Here is a 21,189-nt window from a genome sequence, read left to right on the forward strand (position 1 = left end):
TACTGTATTTTCCACTCCATGCATCTGATGAAGTGGGTTATAGCCCACGAAAGCTTATGCCCAAATAAATTGGTTAGTCTGTAAGGTGCCACAAGGACTCCTCGTTGTTTTAACAAAAAGACAGTCCTTGCCCCTAAGCACTTACAATATAAGAGAAGAGACAAGAGGCAGAGACAGACGGGGGGAGCACAAGGAAATAGTGAGACAATACTGGTCAGCATTATAGGCCATTGTCTTTGCACGCCTAGACAATGGCATAGTGGCTACTCGGCCAGCCCAGCAACATATGGGAAAGGAGAGACTCCTCTGTACCTTCCTCCATCTAGAATTCCCAGAGGCACTCGCTAGTGACTTCCTCGCTATCTGCCAGGAGGGTGCCGCTCCGGTCTCCTCGCATGTAGTACCCATTGGGGGCTAACACAGCCAGGATGTTACTCCCTTGGATCTCCAGACAAAAGTTCAAGGCGAACTTCCCCCAGGTCCTGAAGGTGCCGTCTGAGCTCAGAGACCAAAAGCTCCTGCCGTGGGCTGGGGAAGGAAGGAAGGAGAGCTGGTGATAGCTCAGGGGAGCACGAGCAGGTCCTTGCTTCCATTCCACCCCAGGCACACAGGCCCTGGGCGAGCATTCGCTGAAGAGGCCAAGGGGCTCTCCTGATTACATTGGATTTGTAGGTTAGAGCGCAGTCACCAAACTCACATTCATGCCCCAACCAGCCTGGAAACTAGATGCTCATCTTCACCAGCTAATCCCATTTACTGTTGGCCAAACTATGCACTTTTCTCCTCCCGCTGGGTCCCCTCTCAGAGCCCCGGGCAGCGCCCCGGAGCCCACAGGCATATTGCCTTAGTCATCAACAGTTCCATGCGGCGCCTGATGCCCCTGCAACGGCTTGAGTGAGGTCTGTTCCCCCCACTCCCCTGCGATGAGCCGAACGTGCTGACTCTGCATCCCCTGCCAGGGTGAGGAGTAAGGACCCAAACTCCACCCCCCTGCTTGGTAAAGGGCTGGTGCCATCCATCTGCCTCCAGCTGGGGGGCGGCTGCCTCTAATCTCGGCCCAAGAAGGTGCCTGGAGGCGAATACCCTCCACCCTGCACTCTGGCTTTCCCAGAGGTTTCTGCCTCCGGGTCTGCAGATCTGGTGAAACAGGGACACTCCTTGAGACGTGGGAGTGCGAAGCTGGAGCGTACAGCAATAGGAGCATACAGCTTGCTTCCCTCCCCAGCCGGCATACCCCACCCTGGCTGCTGCTGCTGCACCCCCTGCCACGCAGCACTGAGCTGCTCTGCCCTGGGTGGGACTGAGGTCGGGTTCATGTGGGCCCCATTTGCCCCGAGGCAGAGCCAGGCTCAGCACCAAGTGGTCAGGGCTCCCAGGACTCCCTTACCTTGGAAGTGGTAAATGCCCGGCTTGCAGGGCAGCAGCTCAATGCAGTCAGGGTCCAACAGGTTACACTGCAGGACATCATGGCAGGCCGAGCTCCCCACATAACCATATCTGCCACACAGCACCAGGAAGGAGCGGTTGGCCAGGCGCACTCCAAAGGCCTCACCAGGCCCTGCGGGAGGGGAGGGGTGGCAGAGGCAGGTCAGCGGTGTGACATTACACCCCATATTCTTCATGGAAATATTGTTACCATATGAATATGGTGTAACTAAGATGTGTTTTATGCAAGATGGGTCCTGTGAGGTATTATTGGAAAGGCTCTGATTTACTGAATGTGATTATCCAATTTGTAGGCATGTATCTTTTCTGTATCTAAATTTCGGAGTATGGACTATGTAACAATTACAATTAGGTGTGTATTTGGGAGACACCCACCAAACAGGCCATCAGATTTGACTGTGAAGATACAGCCAAGACTGTGAAGATACTAATCTCCCTCCCTCCTGGGAGGCATCCTGGGAGGGTAGCTGTGACACTACCAGGTCAGGTGGTCTTGCCACCTGATATTAAACATTACTGGGGACTTCTTGTAACTTTCCATTAAAAGGAGACGGGGGGGGGGTCAAGTTTGGGAAACAAAAAATTCCTGCCTTATGTAAATCCTATTTCAGTGTGGGGAGGAGGGCAAACGAGGCTCTACCCCATGGCCTGTCTGCCCAAGAAGAAAGATGCCTAAAGACACCTGAAGGGAAGGCAGGGGGAAGTCCAGTCTGAAAAGAGGTATAACTGGAACTCTGAACCAGAGAAACTTTGCAACCTGCCTAAAATAACATTTAGGGTAAGAAATTATATTTTGTAACCTGTTTCTTGAGTGTATTAAGCTTATCTTGAGTACTTTGTTTTATTTGCTCAGTAATCTGCTTTGTTTTGTTTGTTATGTCTTATACTCACTTAAAATCTGCCTTTTATAGTTAATAAATTTGTTTGGTTTATTATTAAACAAAGCTTGTGCAATTGCTAACTGCAGGAGGCAAGAAGTTGTGCATATATCTCTTCACATTGAGGAAGAGGGTGAATTTTATGAGTCTGCGCTGTGCAGATCTTTCTATAGAGTGCAAGACAGTATTATTTTGGGTTTACCCCTCAGAAGGAGTGTGCACATGAGTGCTGGGTGAATCCTCTCACACACAAAGCTTACTTCATTCTATGTCTGCAGCTGGGTGTGGCCATACCTGTGTGTGCACTGCAAGGGGCCGGAGAACCTCGGGAGAGGGACCCCAGGGGCTCAGTGAAACCCCAGTACATCAGATGGCATCCCAAAGGGGGTCTAACCCATCCCAAGTGGCTCTGACACATGAGCTCCTCCTTGTCTTCCTGGGCAGTGGGAGAGGCCTGGGGCTGCACCGTGGGCTGGGAGGTGAGTTGAGGAGAGTATTGGTCACTTGAGCTGTTGCAGCCCAGATGTTTCATGGAGTGGGGAAAGGGAGAAGTGAGGGGAGAGGGCTACAGCCACTTGTTACATGAGCACCTCCTGCTGGTAGAGCCACCGAGGGGAGCTGGCATCAGCTGGCCACACAGGGCTGCCCAAGTATGGAGACACGGGATTAGCAGGGTGGTGTCTCAGACCAGGGGCAAGGAGGACACTCAGCTCTGGATGCTGACTTATGGGGCTTGTCCTCCCAGTGACAGCCTCTGAACCCAAATTTCACTCACTAAGAATTAAAAGTTCTCCTTGCAATGGTCTCTCTCGCTCCCTGAGGTGCTGGGGGCAGGGCGGAGGCAGCACGCGGAGCCCCTAGGAAGGGAGGGAGACCCTCATCTGTGATCCCTCCCAGAGTGGGGGTGATGGGCCTCTCAGAGAAATGCCACCTGCTCTCAGAGCAAGGTGGGTGGGGGCATATCGGGTATGTGAGAGACCAGGGGGATGTTGGTGTGAGTGCAACTGGGTGGGTCCAGTGACACCTGGCAGGGAGGGTTAAGAACGCGCATCCCTCCCCACACGGGAGAGGCAACAAGTCCTGAAGTCTCAGATAAGTGCCACAGAGATGCCAAGGGGCTGCATTGCTCAGCTGTTGGCAGGTTCCCCCACCCATTTGCCTTACCTGGGTGCATAGCACTGGCCACCACTAGCCCAACGGGCATGGTGCCCAGGTACCGGCCGTTGAAAGCTTGCAGGAAGATTTTCCCATAATGCCACAGGGCACGGAAGTTGGTCTCTGGCTCCATGCGTCTCCCATTTGCCACTATGCTCTTGAATTTTCTCTGCAGGGAAGGGAAGGAAAGAGGTCAGCTCCCACCAGCTGGTGCCAAGGTGTCCTTCCTACTAGTGCCCTGCACCGGGAAGTCAGGAGAGCCAGGACTCCGCGCTCAAGAAGAGCAGCCCTGTGCCATGAAAGGGAGGAGGTTCCCTGGGGATCTGGTGGGGGTAGTTTACATCTTAAAGAAACAGCGTGAATCCTGGCAATACTGCCTTGTACATCCATGTCTCTATTCCATGGAATTATCCTTTGTGGGTCATTAAGGGACTATTATAATATCGTGTAAATCGACGGGACGCCCTCCCCTGGAATAGTGTGCTGAGTTCCGGTCACCTAGAAACAGAAGGAGTCAGATTCAAGCAATACAATGGTGAGCAAAGCGCCCACTGCTGCAGTGCAGGCTCAGGCTCTCTGGGCTGACAGCATCGCTCAATGAGCCGGGAGAGGGTTCACTCACCTGGGCCAGGTAGTGGTTGTTAACTGTCTTTAGCTGCACCGCACTGGTGTCAGGATCGAATTCGTAGTGGAACACGGACTTTGGGGTCACTTTGTCCGAGCCGGCATACACTTCCATGTCTGCACAGAAGGGGAGAAAATCAGGCCATGTCAAGCCAAATGCACTCTGACACGGTGCCATCCGTTGGCTCAGGGTCTATTTGCGATTCGGATTCCAAATTAGAGCAGTTCCTAGAGCTCCCAGTCAGGGATCAGGGCCCCAGCGGTCTATGCTCTTGTTGTTGTATCTTGATTGTTTAAAAACACGAATGAATATATACTCCCAACACCCTGGGGAGGGACGGTGGGGAGAATCCCCATTTCACATGTGGGGAACTGAAGCACAGAGATTAAAGCCCAACATGTCAGCTAATTGTGGGAGCCCAAACTGAGATGCTGTGGGCATGATTCTTCAGCGCAGTTTGCACTTTATGTCTCCAGCTGCTGTGAGCGCTCAGCACTTCTGCAAATCAGACTCCTGGTGTCTCAAGTGGGGATCGCAGAAAATGACGAACATGCAGTGGCAGCCTGAAAAATCTAAGATACTTGCCCAGCATCACACAGGAATTCTGTGTCAAGGCAGGGCCAAAAACCAACTTGCCAGAAGGGCATTCAGCTCTGCCTTAATCCTGAGATATCCGTTCCCAGCTTTCAGTCCCCAGCCTTACAAACCTACACACTTCCCACAGAGACGACTCAGGCCTGCTGATAGTCCGGGGGGGGGGGGGGGGGGGGGAGTGAGGGCAGCAGCTTCAGCAGGTGTTACTGAGCATGCTCAGTACAAGCCAAGCAGCAAATCTGAGGGGGCAAGTGACCCGGCATGCCCTCCCTCAGCCATTGCCTCTGCCTTCCAATGTCTGCAGCAAACGCAGCCAGGGGCTTACAGCACTGAGCCATGCTGGGCACTGAATGAGGCAGGGGTCAGGTGGGAAAAAAAGTATGTGACTATGTAATTAAAGACTACCATAAGAATATAAGAACGGCCACACTGGGTCAGGCCAAAGGTCCATCTAATCCAGTGACCAATGCCAGGTGCTTAAGAAGGAATGAACAGAACGGGTAATCAAGTGATTATTATAACCCATGTGCACATGGGAGGTCGATTGATGATTGCCCAAACAAGCTCAGTTCTGGCATTTCCTAACTCTGAGTGCTCTATTTTGCTCAACCTTCATGTTTTCTAATGTGGGGGGCAGGGGTTATGTAACTTACCACGTTTAAAAAAGAAACCACATAAAAATTTTCAAAACAAACATTTCATCATGTAGAAATAAGTTGATCCCCGCGGTTGGGAATCTTCAGATCCACAGCCCAGTCCTCCATTGGAGCTAGCTGAGTGACTACTGAGAAAACAGCAGCGATAGGCTGTTATCTTCCATATGGACCTGCATCTCTAGGGGGCTGGAGACCCAGTTGGCCCATGGGTTTCACAGCTATTTGCTGACAGCAGAGGAATGTTGACACTCAGGGATAATGGATTCATCTCCAGGTTCCACAGGGGCACGTGCTCTAGTGGCCACAGACCCTTCTGCCCCTGTCCACACCACTCCCTTTCTGTCCTCTGCTGCTCCATCCCCTCCCTCCCCAGCTCCTGTCTCTCTCCACCTAGCTTCTATCCCCCCAGCCTCTTCTTCTGCACACCCCTCCCACACCGCTCCTATTCTCCCTTCCTGCTGGGCTCTGCCCCTGCCCCCCCCCCCAAGTCCTGCAACTCTTCCTTCCCCTGCCCTCCACCCCTCTGCATTTGAGTCAGGCAGGTTCCTCCTTCTCCTCCTCCTCACTGCCAGGTCCCCAGGGCGGGGGAGGAGGGGTTGAGAGCAAAGGGGGGATAGTCTCTCTCCTCACAATTCCAGTGCCCAGTGGCACAGCAGCCCCCAGCACTGAGGAGCAGCAAATGGCAGGAAAAGTCCTGCCCACCTCAAGCGTTCAAAAAGGGTTGGACCTCGAAAAATCATAACGTGGCTGTAAAGTCATGAGACTTAAAAATAGCAAGATATGGATTCTTTTTACTTGCCTACCACAGTCATCAACTTTAGGGTTCACATTTTAAACAGGTGGCCTAAAAAGTTCCTTTTTAAAAAAAAAAGAAAGCTGAATTTTTCCCCAGTCACATGCCTCCAGGAGCTGGGGCTTTAAGAAAAACAGCAAAAAATGGCAAAACTCACAGTTAAGTTGCAGGAGTTGGCAACCTTGTGAGAGCTTCTTAATAAAGCAGTTTTAAGGGTTTTTGTAACGCTGGCAAAACAACCCACGTCCCCCTAGTCTCGGCCACAGAACCAGCTGAGCCAATTTATCTGCCACTTACCAAAAGAAGTGTTTGACCTGAGGCAGACTTCTGGCATGGGAAATCTCAGCTCAGACTCTGTACGTGTGGTGAGGTTATACTACCCTGCTTGCCGCTACGTATTCTGGAAAGTCTTACGCAGGTTTCAGTGTAAGCATCACATGCAACACCGTCGCTGCTCTGCCTATCACTGTATTTTAAAGTGTTGAGTGCTGGCTATTGCTAGCTCTGATGAGCAAGTCCTGTATGTATCCTCATCACAGGTACCGCATGGGCAGTGGCCGGACAAGCTCCCCACAACTACTCTGCCAAGGTATAGCAAGCCCTGTCCTAGAGAGATTGCTGTAGAAATGAGCAGGGAGATCCCTCTCCATGGCCTATTCAATCCTCCGTCCCCTGCTAAGGACAGCAATGGGGGTGCTGGTGGGTTTTTGTGATGTAGGCACACGTCCCATTCTGAGACATCCCCCGCCACCCCCGCTCACCCCATTTCATGTGATACTCGCTCATGGGTATTTGGCCCCTCGTAACAGCTTTGCCATGGTCGGGATGTGAACTGGTGTCTGGACTCTCGCTCTGTGGCTCCATGCCCTAGCTATCCTGCACCCGAAATAATCCTATGAAAAAGAGAACCACTTATATTCTACCCCAGCTTGTTCTCTGTGCAAGCTCACTGCAGTCGGGGTGGGCTTCACAGGGCTAAGGCAGAGCAGGACTTGTCCAAAGAACTGTCTACCAGGATGGTGACTTAGGTCCAGGGGGCATGTCCTGGCATCCTTCAGCTGGGCCCTCCACACATGCTCAGACTGGAAAATGGAATTTACTTGCCACATATGATGGACACGTATCTCTGGGCCTTAGTTTTCAGACTGACCCACTGCGGACACCTCTTTATAACGAACCACTCTTCCTCCTCTTTGGGGTTGTCTCCAAGGCACAAGCGCCCCCGCTTGCCCTGAGGGTACAGGACACACCCATCTTGGTCGCTCAGGAAAGCCAGGCACCTGGGCTTCAGATTTAAGTTGAAGGCCGTCTGTGCAGAGGGTTTCTTGGCTAGCTTCTCCACTCTGGAGACGAACTTGTGGCTGGAGGTCTCCAGGTGGTACATCCCGTTCCTGAACCGTAGCACGAAGCCGCACTCTTCCAGGTAAGGCACCGGGGTGTCGACCCACACCCTGTCCAAGTCTGCATCGGCTCGGGCATAGCATTGGTGGGTAGGGTTGTACAGCACAATGTGGACGTGCATGGCCAGCTGGGGCAGCCACTTCTGGTAGGGGGATGGGCTCCGGGAAATGCAGAAAACATCCTCCCCGTCTGACTCCAGGTACCTCTTGCTGTCCAACAACTGGAGAGTCCACTTGCCGCTGCGATGCAGCTCCAGCAGGAACTGGCTTTGCTGGACGGATGCTGGCTTCCCGCACCGGACTGATCCATCAGGATCCACTACGAGATAGCATCCCTGATGGCCTAGCAGCTCCACCACGGTCTGCTTCTCCTGCTTCATGGTGACCTGCAGCTCCCAGGTCTGTGAGGAAGCAATGAGCCAGAGTCAGCTGATTAGCTCTTAGAGAAACCCCTCTGGCCTTGAGCTGTGATCTGACATGCTGCTGCTTCTAACCTGTCTCCAGGTGTCTGCAGTGCCAGTGACCCACCAGGGTCATCCCACTGCCCTGATTGCTAAGTGCTCATCCTAGGACCCAGTGCGAACGTCGCCTTCCAGAGCTCCATGCCACTCGCTCCTTGCCCCACAGTCGCCAGAGACAGTGAGCAATCCCCTCCTTTGGAGGTGCAAGCCCTGTCATTCCCAGAACACAAATACAGCTCCCTCTGCCTCTTACTCACACACACATGTATGCACAGCACCATGCACCCACCCTGGGAGGCTGCTGGGGGCTTCTCCTTTCTATACAATAAAAACCACTCTCTGCATCTCCAGGGCCTTTCATAGCTAGGACCCCAAATAGCTCCCAGATCTCACTGGGCCCTATAACTCCCCCACATGCCGCCCTGCTAAAACAGCCAGCCACTTCCATGGTCTAACTCCCTTCAAGCATTCTGCCTGTTCTCCTCCAACCCTGGGTGAAACACTGGCCGCTCGCTGCCTCTGGAACTGTCTGTCTGCTGTGCTCCCAGTCTGACACCCAGCTGAGCAGCTAGCCAGCTCCCTGCTCAATGCCAGCCCTTCTCACCCTTCCCTGTCCCGTCCCCCCACACCTCTCAGCAGCATGTTCCCAACACCAGAGCTTGGGATGCTGTGAGCCAGCTGTACCTATATTGCCCCATTTAAAACTGAACGGCCTGGACCATTGGCTTTCCCGTGCTAGTAGCCAGGCTTTCCTGCGAGACCCCTGGGTTAATTGCCATGAAACAGAAAGTGGCAAAGGGGACCCAGATCAATGGCAATGCAGATTGCTGGAGAGAGGCGTGTAGTGGACGTCCGCGGGACCAGGTTAAGTCCCATCTTATTTAACAGGCTCATTAATAACCCGGAGAAGGCCATGGACTGTGAATGACGTTAGCCAGGTCAGTAAATTCAGAGCTCAGGACAGAGTGAAAATACGAAGGGCCCTAAAGAGGTGGAAGCTGGGCAGGACTCGCACGACCTGGGAAGATGGAGCTAATCCAAAATCCAGCCCCGCCGTGGGAGAGGGGATCCTGGAAACAGCACTGCTTAAAGAGACCTGTGGGACAGGAAGGAGCAAACGAGGTGTGAGTTTATCATGTGCTGTTACAGCAGAAAGAGGCCAGGGAAGTTTGGGGGCTGCCTGTGGAGAGACATGGGACAGGGCCGGGATAGTTCCTCCTTGCACTGCTGGGGTACAGACACACCTGAAATACCGAGCACAGACCTCGACACCTCAGTATCAGAAAGGGACTGACGGCGTAGCCAGAGTTTAGAGAAAAGCAACCAAAGGGAGCAGGAGCCGGAGCAGGGGAAGCCTGGGACACTTATTTCTAGACAAGATAAAGCAAACACAACCTGCCCCATCCCCCCTGGCTCGCACAAGGCCACAGTGGACAGCAGCAGCTGGATTTAGGGCAGCTGGCTGTACCCACAGCCTGGGCAGACTGAAGTGATGCTGGTGGGGAGCTAGCAGCCTGTTGAAGAATTTGCCATTGCCATAAAATCACCCCCCATTGAGGGCGTCTGCTGTCAGGTCACCAAGATCTCGGCAGCCTTGGTGTCCCCTAGACTCTGCACTGCTCCTGGATGCACAAGTAGCCAAGCCCGTGGAAAACATCCTTATCCACCTGTGACTGTGTGAAAGACTGAGCCCCCTGCTGCTGGAATTGGATTGGCGCCAATGATCTCATGTTTGTGACCTCCCCTCCTCCCCTCAGCTTGGTTATTAGGAGCACAGGTTTTGCCAGGCTGGATCAGACCCCAGGTGTATCTAGCTCAATATCCTGTCTCTGACACCAGCCAGCCTCGGATGATTCAGAGGAAAGTATAAGAAACCTGCAGTTGCAGATGTGGGATAATCTGTCCCCCCCATCCCGCCCCACAGATAGGTCTCATCTGAGTCATAGAATCATAGAATATCAGGGTTGGAAGGGACCTCAGGAGGTATCTAGTCCCACCCCCTGCTCAAAGTAGGACCAACCCAAGCTAAATCATCCCAGCCTGGGCCTTAAAAACCTCTAAGGATGGAGATTCCACCTCCTCCCTACGTAACCCATTCCAGTGCTTCACCACCCTCCCTAGTGAAATAGTATTTTCTAACATCCAACCTAGACCTCCCCCACTGCAACTTGAGACCATTACTCCTTGTTCTGGCATCTGCCACCACTGAGAACAGTCTAGATCCATCCTCTTTGGAACTCCCTTTCAGGTAGTTGAAAGCAGCTATCAAATCCCCCCTCACTCTTCTCTTCTGCACACTAAATAACCCCAGTTCCCTCAGCCTCTCCTCGTAAATCATGTGCCCCAGCCCCCTGATCATTTTTGTTGCCCTCCACTGGACACTCTCCAATTTGTCCACATCCCTTCTGTGGTGGCGGGACCAAAACTGGACGCAATACTCCAGATGTGGTCTCACCAGTGCCGTGTAGAGGGGAATAATCACTTCCCTTGATCTGCTGGCAATGTCCCTACTAATGCAGCCCAATATGCCATTAGCCTTCTTGGCAACAAGGGCACACTGCTGACTCCTATCCAGCTTCTTGTCCACTGTAATCCCCAGGTCCTTTTCTGCAGAACTGCTGCTTAGCCAGTCGGTCTCCAGCCTGTAGCAGTACATGGGATTCTTCCATCCCAACTGCAGGACTCTGCACTTGTCCTTGTTGAACCTTATCAAATTTCTTTTGGCCCAATCCTCCAATTTGTCTAGGTCACTGTGGACCTTATCCCTACCCTCTTCTCCCCCGAGCACTTGCTGAGGATGCAATCTATCCCATTATCCAGATCATTAATGAAGATGTTAAACAAAACTGGCCCCAGGACCGACCCCTGGGGCACTCCGCTTGATACCGGCTGCCAACTAGACATCAAGTCATTGATCTCGACGAGCTGCTGAGCCTGACGATCTAACCAACTTTCTACCCATAGTTCACTCATCCAATCCATACTTTTTAACTTGCTGTCAAGAATACCGTGGAAGACCGTATCAAAAGCTTTGCTAAAGTCTAGGTAAATCACGTCCACCGCTTTCCCCATATCCACGAAGCCAGTTATCTCATCATAGAAGGCAAACAGGTTAGTCAGGAATGACTTACCCTTGGTGAATCCATGCTCTCTTATATAGTTGGATACTGGCTTAAACCCTGAAACACAAGGTTTAATATCGCTTGCCAGAATTATTGTTGTCATTAATTATGATAACTCTGGATAATCTTGTTATCCAGATAAATGTCCAATCCATTTTGGAATCTTCTTAAGTTCTTAGTCTCCAGGAATTTCTGTGGCAGTGAGTGCCACAGGTGAATGACCCCGGCGTGAAAAGTATTTCCCTTTAGCAGTTTTGAAATTCCCATCTTTGAATTTCATTGAGTGTCCCCTTGTCCTTGTGTTATGAGACAGAAAGAACAGAAATTCCCACTCTATCTTCTCTAGACCAGAGGTTCTCAAACTGGAGGGCACACTCCTCTGGGGGGAGCACAGAATGTATTAGGGGGTGCATGAGAAGCTTCAGGAGAGCAGCGGCTACTAGCCAGGCGCCAGCACTGAAGGCAGCGCCGCCACCAGCAGCAGCGGAGACGTAAGGGTGGCGATGCCATACCAGGCCACCCTTAGTTCTGTGCTGCTGCTGGCGTCAGCGCTGCCTTCAGAGCTGGATGGCAGTATATGGACTTATGTGGCAGGAGCAAGGGGGAGTAGGGGATATAAATACACACAAAGAAGGGGGAGCGTGACCAAATAGGCTTGAGACCCACTGCTCTAAATTATTAATGATTTGATACATTTTTATCAGGGCCCCTTTGACTTGTCTCCTTTCTAAGTAGCAATTGCAGCCTTTTCAATCTCTCTTCCTAGGAGCATGTTTCCAGGCCTTGGATAATTCTAGTCACACTTCTCTGAACACCCTCCAGTTCTGCAATATCCTTTTGGAGATGGGGGTGAGCCGTACTGCAGAAAGCACCCAGGTGAGGCCACGCCATTGATTTATTATAAAGGCATTATCCTGTTTTTGGTATTATTCTCCATCCTTTTCCTCACAGAGTCAAACATCTGGCTTCCTTCTCTGACTGCAGCTGCACTTTGAACAGAGGGCTCCACTGGACACCCAAATCCCTTTCTGAAGCTCAGACAGTTAATTTAGACTCCTAGGAGGTGTGTGAGTAATGTATGTGGGTCCCTCCGATGTGCATTACATTCAATTTAATTTGCCATCATGTTGCCCGCTCCCCTGGCTGGGTTAGGTCTCTCTGCAGTTCCTCACCATCTTCTCTGGTCCTGACTAACCTAAATAATGTTGTCTCATCTGCAATTTTTTTCCTTTCACTATTCACTCCCTTCCTTTTTCCAGATCATTAATAAATACATAATCACAAGATCTAGTATGGAACCCTGAGGCCCTGCTGTTAACCTGCTTGTCACGGAGTGCAGGGGAGTCAGGGCCCTGCACCCCTCTTCCTGGGACTCACAGTGACTCTCAGCCAGCCAGTAAAACAGAAGGTTTATTAGATAACAGGAACACAGTCTCAAGCAGAGCATGTAGGTACAACCAGAACCCCTCAATCAAGTCCTTCTGGGGGATTCAGGGAGCTTAGACCCCACCTTGGGGGTCCCTGCATTGCACCACCCAGCCCAAACTGACCCTAAAAATCCCCCCAGCAGCTTTCTTCCCCCTCCCCTCTGCTCCTCCTCTCCTTTGTTCAGTCTCCCAGGCAGAAGGTGTCACTTCTCCCCATCCCACTCCTGACTCAGGTTACAGCTCAGCTAGCTACCTTCTCATCCCCACTGTAACTCCCCGGCAACATTCCCAGGTCAAATCCGCCCTGCTCCGTCACACTGCTATCATGGTAAAAATGAACCATTGAACCCTACTCTTTGCCTTTTGTCTCCTAGCCAGTGTTTGATCCAAGACAATACTTCGCCTCTCACCCATGATTACTTAGCTCCTGAAGGAACCCCTTGGGCAGGACCTTGTCCAAGGTCTTTTGAAAGTCTAAATAAATTGCCACCTGGTTCTCCGTTATCCACTAGCTTATTGACATGTTCAAGGAATTCTCAGTGTTTAGTGAGACACAATTTTCCTCTGTGGAATCTCTGCTAGTTAGACCCTATCAGACCATGGCCTCACAGATACTTAGTTAGCCTGTTTTTAATCATCAGTTCAACCAATGTGCTGGGAATGGATGTAAAGTGTCAAGCAGGTCTAACTCCCTGGCTCAACCCTGCAGCCGTTTTCAATATGAGGACAGCCTTTGCTACCTGCCAGTCCTCTGGCGTAGTCACTGTCACTAAGGAGAGATTAGGAAGTTTTGGTAGCAGCTCACCTACATCATACTTGAGCCCCTTTGTTGTAATTCCCTGTACTTAGGTGTGAAAACAACGCCCTGAAGAAAGCTACAACCTACCTGCTCAGCAACACAAACCACGAAGCGCCCATCGCCCTGCAGGTCTCACTGAGAGCCCAGACCCTCCTACCCTGGCCTCTGCATTGGCTCCCTGTTGGAGACTGAGTCACACTCAAGTGTTTGGTCCTCCCCATCAAAGCCCTCCAAGCTCCCTGAGGCACCATCTCACTCTGCATGGCCATGGCCTCACCCACAACTACGTCCCACTGGAACAAGAGAACTGTCAGTGCCAAGGATGCAGTAGGCGTGTGTGCGAGAGACAGGGCTTTCTCAGCTGCTGGCCCATGCAGCAGGAGCTCGCTCTGGGCAGAGAGCAGGATGGGTGCTGCTGTAATAGGGTGATCAGCCCCTTCAAGACCCAGGGCCCAGCCGGCTCTGCTCAGTATCAGACACCACTGGCAAGGAACGAAGGAAGGAAGGGATTACAAAAGCCAGCTGCTGGCTCAGTCGAGGAGCTGAATCACCGCTGGCTTCTCTAGTAGGGCTTGGAGAGGATAATTCCCAGGCAGATGGCCTGGAGGAGGACTAAGGACATGTAGGAGGAAGATGGGTTCCTGCAGTACCCCTGAAGCAGGAGGGACTGAGACCATCAAAGGGGAGGAACTATTTTGTGTTTGAGGTTTTGCCTGTGTCCTACACTGGGAGAATAAACCTGGTCAGGCAGTGAGTCCTTCATGAGCCAGGAAGACAGGCCAGCAGCTACAGGCAGCTACCCCATTGGCTTCAAAGCACAATACAAAACCCATTTCTTCATCCTAACCTCCCTGTAGTAACACTAGCAACACAAAACAGGCTGGCAAAACACACCCCGATGAGAGAGCTCTCATGTGCGACCTATAGAATTTTGGGAGGCTTTTAGAGGATATGTTAATAGACACCATATAAAAACCTGTCTAGATGGACAGATTGCACAGTCTCACCCTGGCCTGCCGTGGAGGTGGAGGGGAAGTGATGAAGACCAGACAGAACATTTCCACTATCCTCAAGCTCTTTGCTTCTATAATAAAGACGACCAGCATCTGATTTGATCAATGACTGTCACCAGCGCTGGGCAGAACATTGTTTTCCTATCCTGCAAAAATGTCTGAGATCTCAGACATTTTTCCTACCCCAAGTCAGGATGAAAGGTCAAAGTTTGAAAAAATGTTGTGAACCAAAAATAATTTTTTTAAAATTGATTTAGTCCAGTCAAAATGTTACATTTTGATAATTTCAAAATGTTTTTATTTGATTCAGATCACTTCTTTTTTAAAAGAAACATGTGCTGTAATTAGATTATATTTCAAAATAAAAAGGTCATTTAGAACTGAACAAAATAAAATGTTTGTTTTGAAAATGCCAAAATGGGAGCTTTTGACAAATTTTTAAAAAACAGTGATTTTTTTCAAGTTGAGAAATGCATCAAAGACGACCCTTTTCCACACAAAGTTTTAGTTTTGACAAAAAAAAAAAGTTTCCTTGACCAGTTCCTGACTGGCTCTCCTTGAGGCCATAGTTCAACTTCAGATTTAAGATGTTTGACCACTAGAGGGCACAGTGTGCAACAGTTCTTACCTGGGCTAACCTCAGCCACACCTACAGTGACTCATCTTGTCTCTCTCTACATTGGGAGCTCTGTTACCAGGCCGTGACTGGTTCAAGAGCCTGCCCTGAAGCCTGCTATGCTCAAGCAATACATGACATGGTGTCAGACGTACCAGCAGCCCAACTGGTGCCAGAGGACAACAGAAACCAGCAACAAAGGATGCAAACAGAAGAACAAAAAGCAACAACAGTTGCAGGAGCCAGTGGCTCTACTGGTCCAGAACCTTGGGGGTTCTCCTGGCTCCCACGATCCTTGGCTCCTCCAACAGCCTATATGACATCACAATCCCTCAGCGGTGACAGCCAGAAACCCTGGGAGCAGCATGGACTCTCTCTGCCATCTTAATTCCCTGTTCTGGAAGCAGCCAGGGTGGTGAGGAAAAGAACCATCCAGACACGCCGAAAACACCTCCCTGAATAGGGGATCTTGGCTAGTCTGCTCCTGTGCTTGGCACCTCTCCCAGCCCCTGGCCATCATCTGCTGAGAACTGACCGACTCCAATTCAGACAGCTGGAGAGCTCTGCAGAGCCGTCCGGTGGAACGCAGGGACCTGCTGGGAGAGGAGGCGACGGACAATGGGCCCATCTCAGATTGTTTAGTGGTGGGGCAAGAGGCGGACGCAAACTGTCATGGAATGGCAGCTACCAGGAGCAGTCGATGGTGTGTTTGGCAGCTGACGGTGCACCTGAGAAGCGTATAACGTCCTGGTGAGAGAGACAAGGGCTGGCCCTAGACAAAATGGTGTCCCAGGTGAGAAATGTCTTCAGCACTTCCTCTCCATTTGTTAAACTTTTGAATACCTAATTTTTTATTGCATTTGTAGCCCATTTCATGACTCTGGTGCACATTTGCATGCATGATTTATCCCTGTCATATAAGATGATACATTTGCAGGCCAGGATCTATAAATCGGTATTTATTCATACCATGCATAAGTGAATTTTAAAAAATAGTTTCCACTAAGCTTATAGAAACTTTTTAATTTTAAGAATAACTGAAAGGTACTAACATCAAGAAATGGAACTGTGCACCCACATTGGGCGGACCAGCATTAACTAGTGGTAAAGTAGGTGACAGCCTTAGAATGTTACCCTAGTGCTTTAGTTCAAAAAGTATCTTTTCTCACCTTTGCCCTCGTGAACTGAAGCACAACGTCAGAGAGTCGCTACTTACACTCTTGAAGACTTAAAACACAAGTACACTTTCACAATTACACAACAAAACAAGGTTCACAATACCGCAGCTGGGCTCTCACTTCACTTCGTTCTTATATCTCACTGTCTGACTGGTGACGCCGCACCTCTTAGATACCCGCCAGGGCCTGACTGACAACATTCTGGGAGGTTCGAGGAAAAGGTAGTTCTCGGAAAGTTTGGAAGGTTCCACGAGATTCTACAAAGATCCGGAACATTCTAGGAAGTTAGTGAAAAATGAATCCACCCATGGAATACCTGAAACATGTTACCTCAAACATTCTATCTTCCCTTTTGTCCTTAACAACATGCATCTTACGAAGTGGGTATTCACCCACGAAAGCTCATGCTCCAAAACGTCTGTTAGTCTATAAGGTGCCACAGGATTCTTTGCTGCTTTTACAGATCCAGACTAACACGGCTACCCCTCTGATACTTAACAACAGGCAGTTGCTGCCCCTAAATCCAGCCCTGAGAGAGAGACACGCAGGCTCAGTTTGCATCATGGAGAGAAAAATGCTTGAGGGAGTGATTTGTGATGGTCAATGTTAAGAAATAGGACCCTGAGCTCAACCCCAGCCAAGTCACGGGGAGCCTCTCACCGCCAATGAGCCCTGGGTGTGCCCAGCGTAGCTCAGCTGATGGGGGCAGGAGGTGAAAACCCCCTGAGTGTCTGAGAGGGGTAAACACGGGGAGCAGGGACTGCTTGGTGGGAGCTGCTCATTTGCCAACCTGGGGGGAAAGGGGTTATGGGAAAACAGGAGCCATCATGGGGTGAAAGTAGGAGAGGGAGCAATTGGGCTGAATCTCAGGGGCCATTTGCTCATGGTGAATGGTATTTGGCTGTGGGATAATCTCCCAGGAAAGGGGCAGGAGCCCTCTGGCTTGGGGCCTTTGGCACTAGACAGGAGAAAGTCCTGGGGACTAGGCTGCAGGGAACAGCCCCACACTTGCCTCGCGGAGTGGGGGACAGAGACTTGATGTGCTCGGATAGGCACTAAGTTCTATAATCAGGGCTGGTGCTTCCATTTAGGCGACTAGGGTACCAGGATTTGGGAGGGCGGGATTTTGCGGCCCTCGGCGGCAATTCGGCAGTGGGAGGTCCTTCCGCGCTTCGGGTCTTCGGCAGCAATTCTGTGGCGGGTCCTTCACTCGCTCCGGGACCCTCACTCGCTCCGGAACCCTCCGCTGAAGTGCCCTGAAGACCGGGAGCGCAGAAGGACCCCGCTGCCGGCAAATTGCCGCCGACTGGGAGCGCAGAAGGACCCCCGCCTAAGGCGCCAAAAATCCTGGCACCGCTCCTGTCTATAATGAGGCAGGGCTGGGCGCTCCCCTAGCCCAGACACGCCTGGAGTTCAACCCTCACTCAGCTTCACTGCTGTCGGTGCACTGATGGGGCTAGTGTTCCTCATACCAGCCAGGTAGGACGCCTGGGTCCGCTCCTCAGCCCCAGCCTCTCGCGGTGCACTAAACCACAAGGGAAATGCAGCTTCCATTTCTGCCTCCCCCCTCCTACCCTCATCACCCCCTCAGCTGCACCATTGCCAGATCTGCTTCGAGTTGCTTTATAACCTTGCCAAGTTTCACCCATGTGCAATGACATTTTCCATGCAGTGTGTCCATCTCTGGCTGAAATTTTGTTAAAAAATTCACTCAGAACGAGTTAGCCATTTCCATGAACAGGCTAGGAAAAAATACATTGTTTTGCCCATATTAAAAACATTCTGACAACTTTTGTTTTAATGCTGTAGCTTTAAAATCTACTGAAGTGTGACCAAGCTGTGACTTTCCCTGCAATGGCAGCTCTGAGCTGTTCCCGGAGGTGCTGGGTTCAGGTCCAGCCATGTGGTCTAGGAGCAGAGGGAGGCTGGCTTTCCAGTGCTCTCAATGACCCCCCTGCTGGCCCAGGTAGTGTAGAGGAGGCAGCCCTCTGACCTGAATGCAGAGGGGACAAGAGGAGGACCTGCAGGTGGGTTATGGGGGAAGTAGACTCAGACAAGAAGCCCAAGGGTGTGGCAGATTGGGAATGGAGGCTGGGGGCAGGGGGAGATCAGGACTGACTGCGCTGGAATGAGAAGCCTGAGGAGTGGGGACTGGGATTGGGGAAGTGAACAGAGTCGAGGAAAGACAGGACTGGGAAAAGGACAGGTTGGAGGGGACAGGACAGAAAGAGTCACAGTTGTGGGGGAAATGAGCAGCAGACTCTGTGCCCACTAAAGCACACTCCCCTCCCCTCCAGAGCCTGGTTTGGAACCCACGAGCCCTGAGTCTCACCATCCCTCTGCTGTGAAATTCACTGGCACAGTGTGTCTCTCGTCCCGTCTCATGCTGGGCCACACAGAGGATGACAACCTTCTACTGCTACCAGTTACTACATTAACTCAAGTGGCAGGGGTCTGTTTAGAGGATTTAAAAGTTCCAACCCCGCTGATGACCCATGTGGGTGTCAGTATGGTACCATATGATGGAATTCCAGTTGGTTTCTTTAAAAACATAGGAAATTACAAAAACACCCGTGTGAACAGACCATTAGTAAGGTTGGAACATCAAGCACTTGAAAGTCAAAGCTTGGGCAACTTCAGTTCAGCTTCTCATGTAGCTGGATTATATACGTCTGCAACTGCATGATCACGTGCTATTTTTTCCACAGGATCCCTGCCTCTTCCTGCCAAAATCTGCCCAGAGCTGGGATCAGTCAGTTCAGACTGGCCCTGCTGTGCCTATGTGCAGTCCCAGGGTGGGGGGAGGGCCAGGCCCTGGGGTCCGTGCCCCTTGGAGGCCTTTTCTGGGCATGTTGCAGCAATGCACTTGCATCTCGGCTTTTGTCTAGTGAGGCTCTTCAAGGAAGCAAGGGGGGCTGCAGATGGGATGAGGAGCCTGTCACGTCTCGTCCGCTCCTCTCCAGCCTCCCTGGCCCCCACATGACCCTTCTCCAGCCCATGCATATCACACCTGCCTGGGTTAAAACCTGTGTCTATCAATCTGCCCATATCCCTGCCCTCCACCCCCACCCCCACCCCCTCTGGTTCTCCCTTCGCCACTACATCCAGTTCAAGCTGCTTATCCTCCCCTTCCAGCCCATCACAGCCCTGCTGTTCTGCCCAGGATGCCAGCCTTGCTATCCTGCATCTCACGTCTCCTGCAACCGCAGCTGCATTTCTGTCCGTGTCACCCGCCCTTACATGTGGAACCCCCTCCCTGAGCTGGCCTGCAAAGCCACCACCCCTCCATGAGCCCCAGGCCTTCCAAGAAGCCTACAAGAAATTAGCTGGCAGATTCCTTTCCTTCACTCCATCATGCAGTGCAGCAGCCCTCCGCCCTGTAACCCTGCTAGTCCCCTGATTTTCCCTCCGTCTGCTCCCCCTTCCGCCCCAATGCTCCCTCCACAGGTCACCTCTGGAATTTGTCTGCAAACCTGCCAGGGAAGGATGGCGTCTCTCTACTTATCCTGTGAGAGGTTTGGCATCACCTTGGGAGCCAATAACATTCAGGGGCTGGGAGCACTTCGCACTGGGGGAGGAGGAGGGCACACTACAGCAAGGCCCCTGCCCCTGCCCCTGCCCTTTGAGGGCACCTCTCTGCCTTGGGCTGGATTATAACCACACTGCAGTGGCCCACAGTGCCTATCCCGTGTGGAATTCAGCCATCCTGGCCTGCAGGGCAGGAACGCCCATCTTTGCAGGCGGAAGGCAGCGTCTCTGCCTGGCCAGGGCCGGGAACCGTGATCTCAGCAGCAATGCGCTCGGGCAGGAAGCAAAGCTCCCCAGTGCGCTCTGCTAGGAGAGAAGATGCACCCCTAGAAAACCCCCCTTCCTTGTGGAATCAACATTCATGCGGGGGGTGAGGGATAGAGGCTGAACCCCAGCTTCTTACGCTGTCACATTATGGGCCACCCCGATGGGGGCGGCTCCGAGCCTGCGGGGAGCGCGGCTGGCTCTGCTCCAGGGGCGGGTTGCAAATCTTTGGCATCACGGTGGATTTTTAGCGTCACTCACCTGCTTCTTGCCCAGTGAGTTTCCCAGGACAGTGACGCCATCCCCGTAGCATTCGCTGGTGAGGTAACTCCCAGCCCAGTTAATCAGCCCAACCTTCATGGCTCCACAGCAGGGCAGCAGCTTGTGACTGCCTAGTCCTGTGGGACATCAGTCCTGCATGCACCCCTGGCTGGATGACTCCGTCAGGCCCAGTTCAGCCCTAAGGTCACCTTCACAGGCCATCAGATCCCTCTCAAGGGCAGTCAGGAAGCAGGGAGGGCCATTGCACCCCAGGGGGCCACCTGGGCAGGGATCCCTGCATACGTTCTGCCCCTGCAGGCCTGGCCTTTGTGACACGCAGCTTACATCACGGCAGCTGGTGAGAGTCTGCAAGTCCTGCCTAATAATGGGCTGGACCTCCTGTCTGCTGGAGTCAGTTGGGGGAACTTTCCATTGACTTCAGTGAGCACTGGGTCAGGTCCAACATACACCCTTCATGGGTGACGGTCCAACTCCCTTACAAATTCCACTTTCCCCTGGAGAAAACTAGCGGTGCAACCCCCCTGAGCACCCACACTCCTCCAGGCAACATCCCCCACTAGGCCAGCCCCAGGCCCTCTGGGTCTCCCCACCACCTGGGCACCCAGTCCCACAAATGACGGAGTTATTGCAACAAGGGTGAAATGCTGGCAGATAACAACACGTTTCTCCTCTTCCTTGTAAGTGGGGCCAGGAGCTCCTGGGGCTGGACAGAGCATGTCTAAGGCCGCTGTAAACCTCGTCACTACCTGGCAGATAAAATGCCTGCTCCGAAGGGCTGAGACAGCAAGATCTTTTAAAAACTTTATTACTGTTTCTGACATGCATTACGGTAATGTCCACAGGCCCCACCTGAGATCTCGTGCTAGGCGCTGTCCATGCGCCACCTATGAACTGCTCATCCCACACAGTTATCAGAGCCCTGTGGATGCACAAAATTGCCTCGGTGGTGGGT

The 21,189-nt window shown here is 51.9% G+C and overlaps 1 protein-coding gene across 1 annotated transcript; it reads right to left on the minus strand.

Moving 5' to 3' along the window:
• Positions 1-322: 322 nt before the first annotated feature.
• Positions 323-20,315, minus strand: FSCN3 (fascin actin-bundling protein 3). Its single transcript, XM_050953207.1, has 6 exons — positions 20,217-20,315; positions 7,252-7,948; positions 4,102-4,220; positions 3,489-3,648; positions 1,388-1,558; positions 323-528 (listed from the first exon to the last, which is right to left on the minus strand). Exons 1-6 carry the CDS (start codon positions 20,313-20,315, stop codon positions 323-325), a joined length of 1,452 nt encoding a protein of 483 aa, XP_050809164.1.
• Positions 20,316-21,189: the final 874 nt, after the last annotated feature.

This window comes from Gopherus flavomarginatus, chromosome 1 (assembly GCF_025201925.1).
Source record: "Gopherus flavomarginatus isolate rGopFla2 chromosome 1, rGopFla2.mat.asm, whole genome shotgun sequence".
NCBI classification, from domain to species: Eukaryota; Metazoa; Chordata; order Testudines; family Testudinidae; genus Gopherus; species Gopherus flavomarginatus.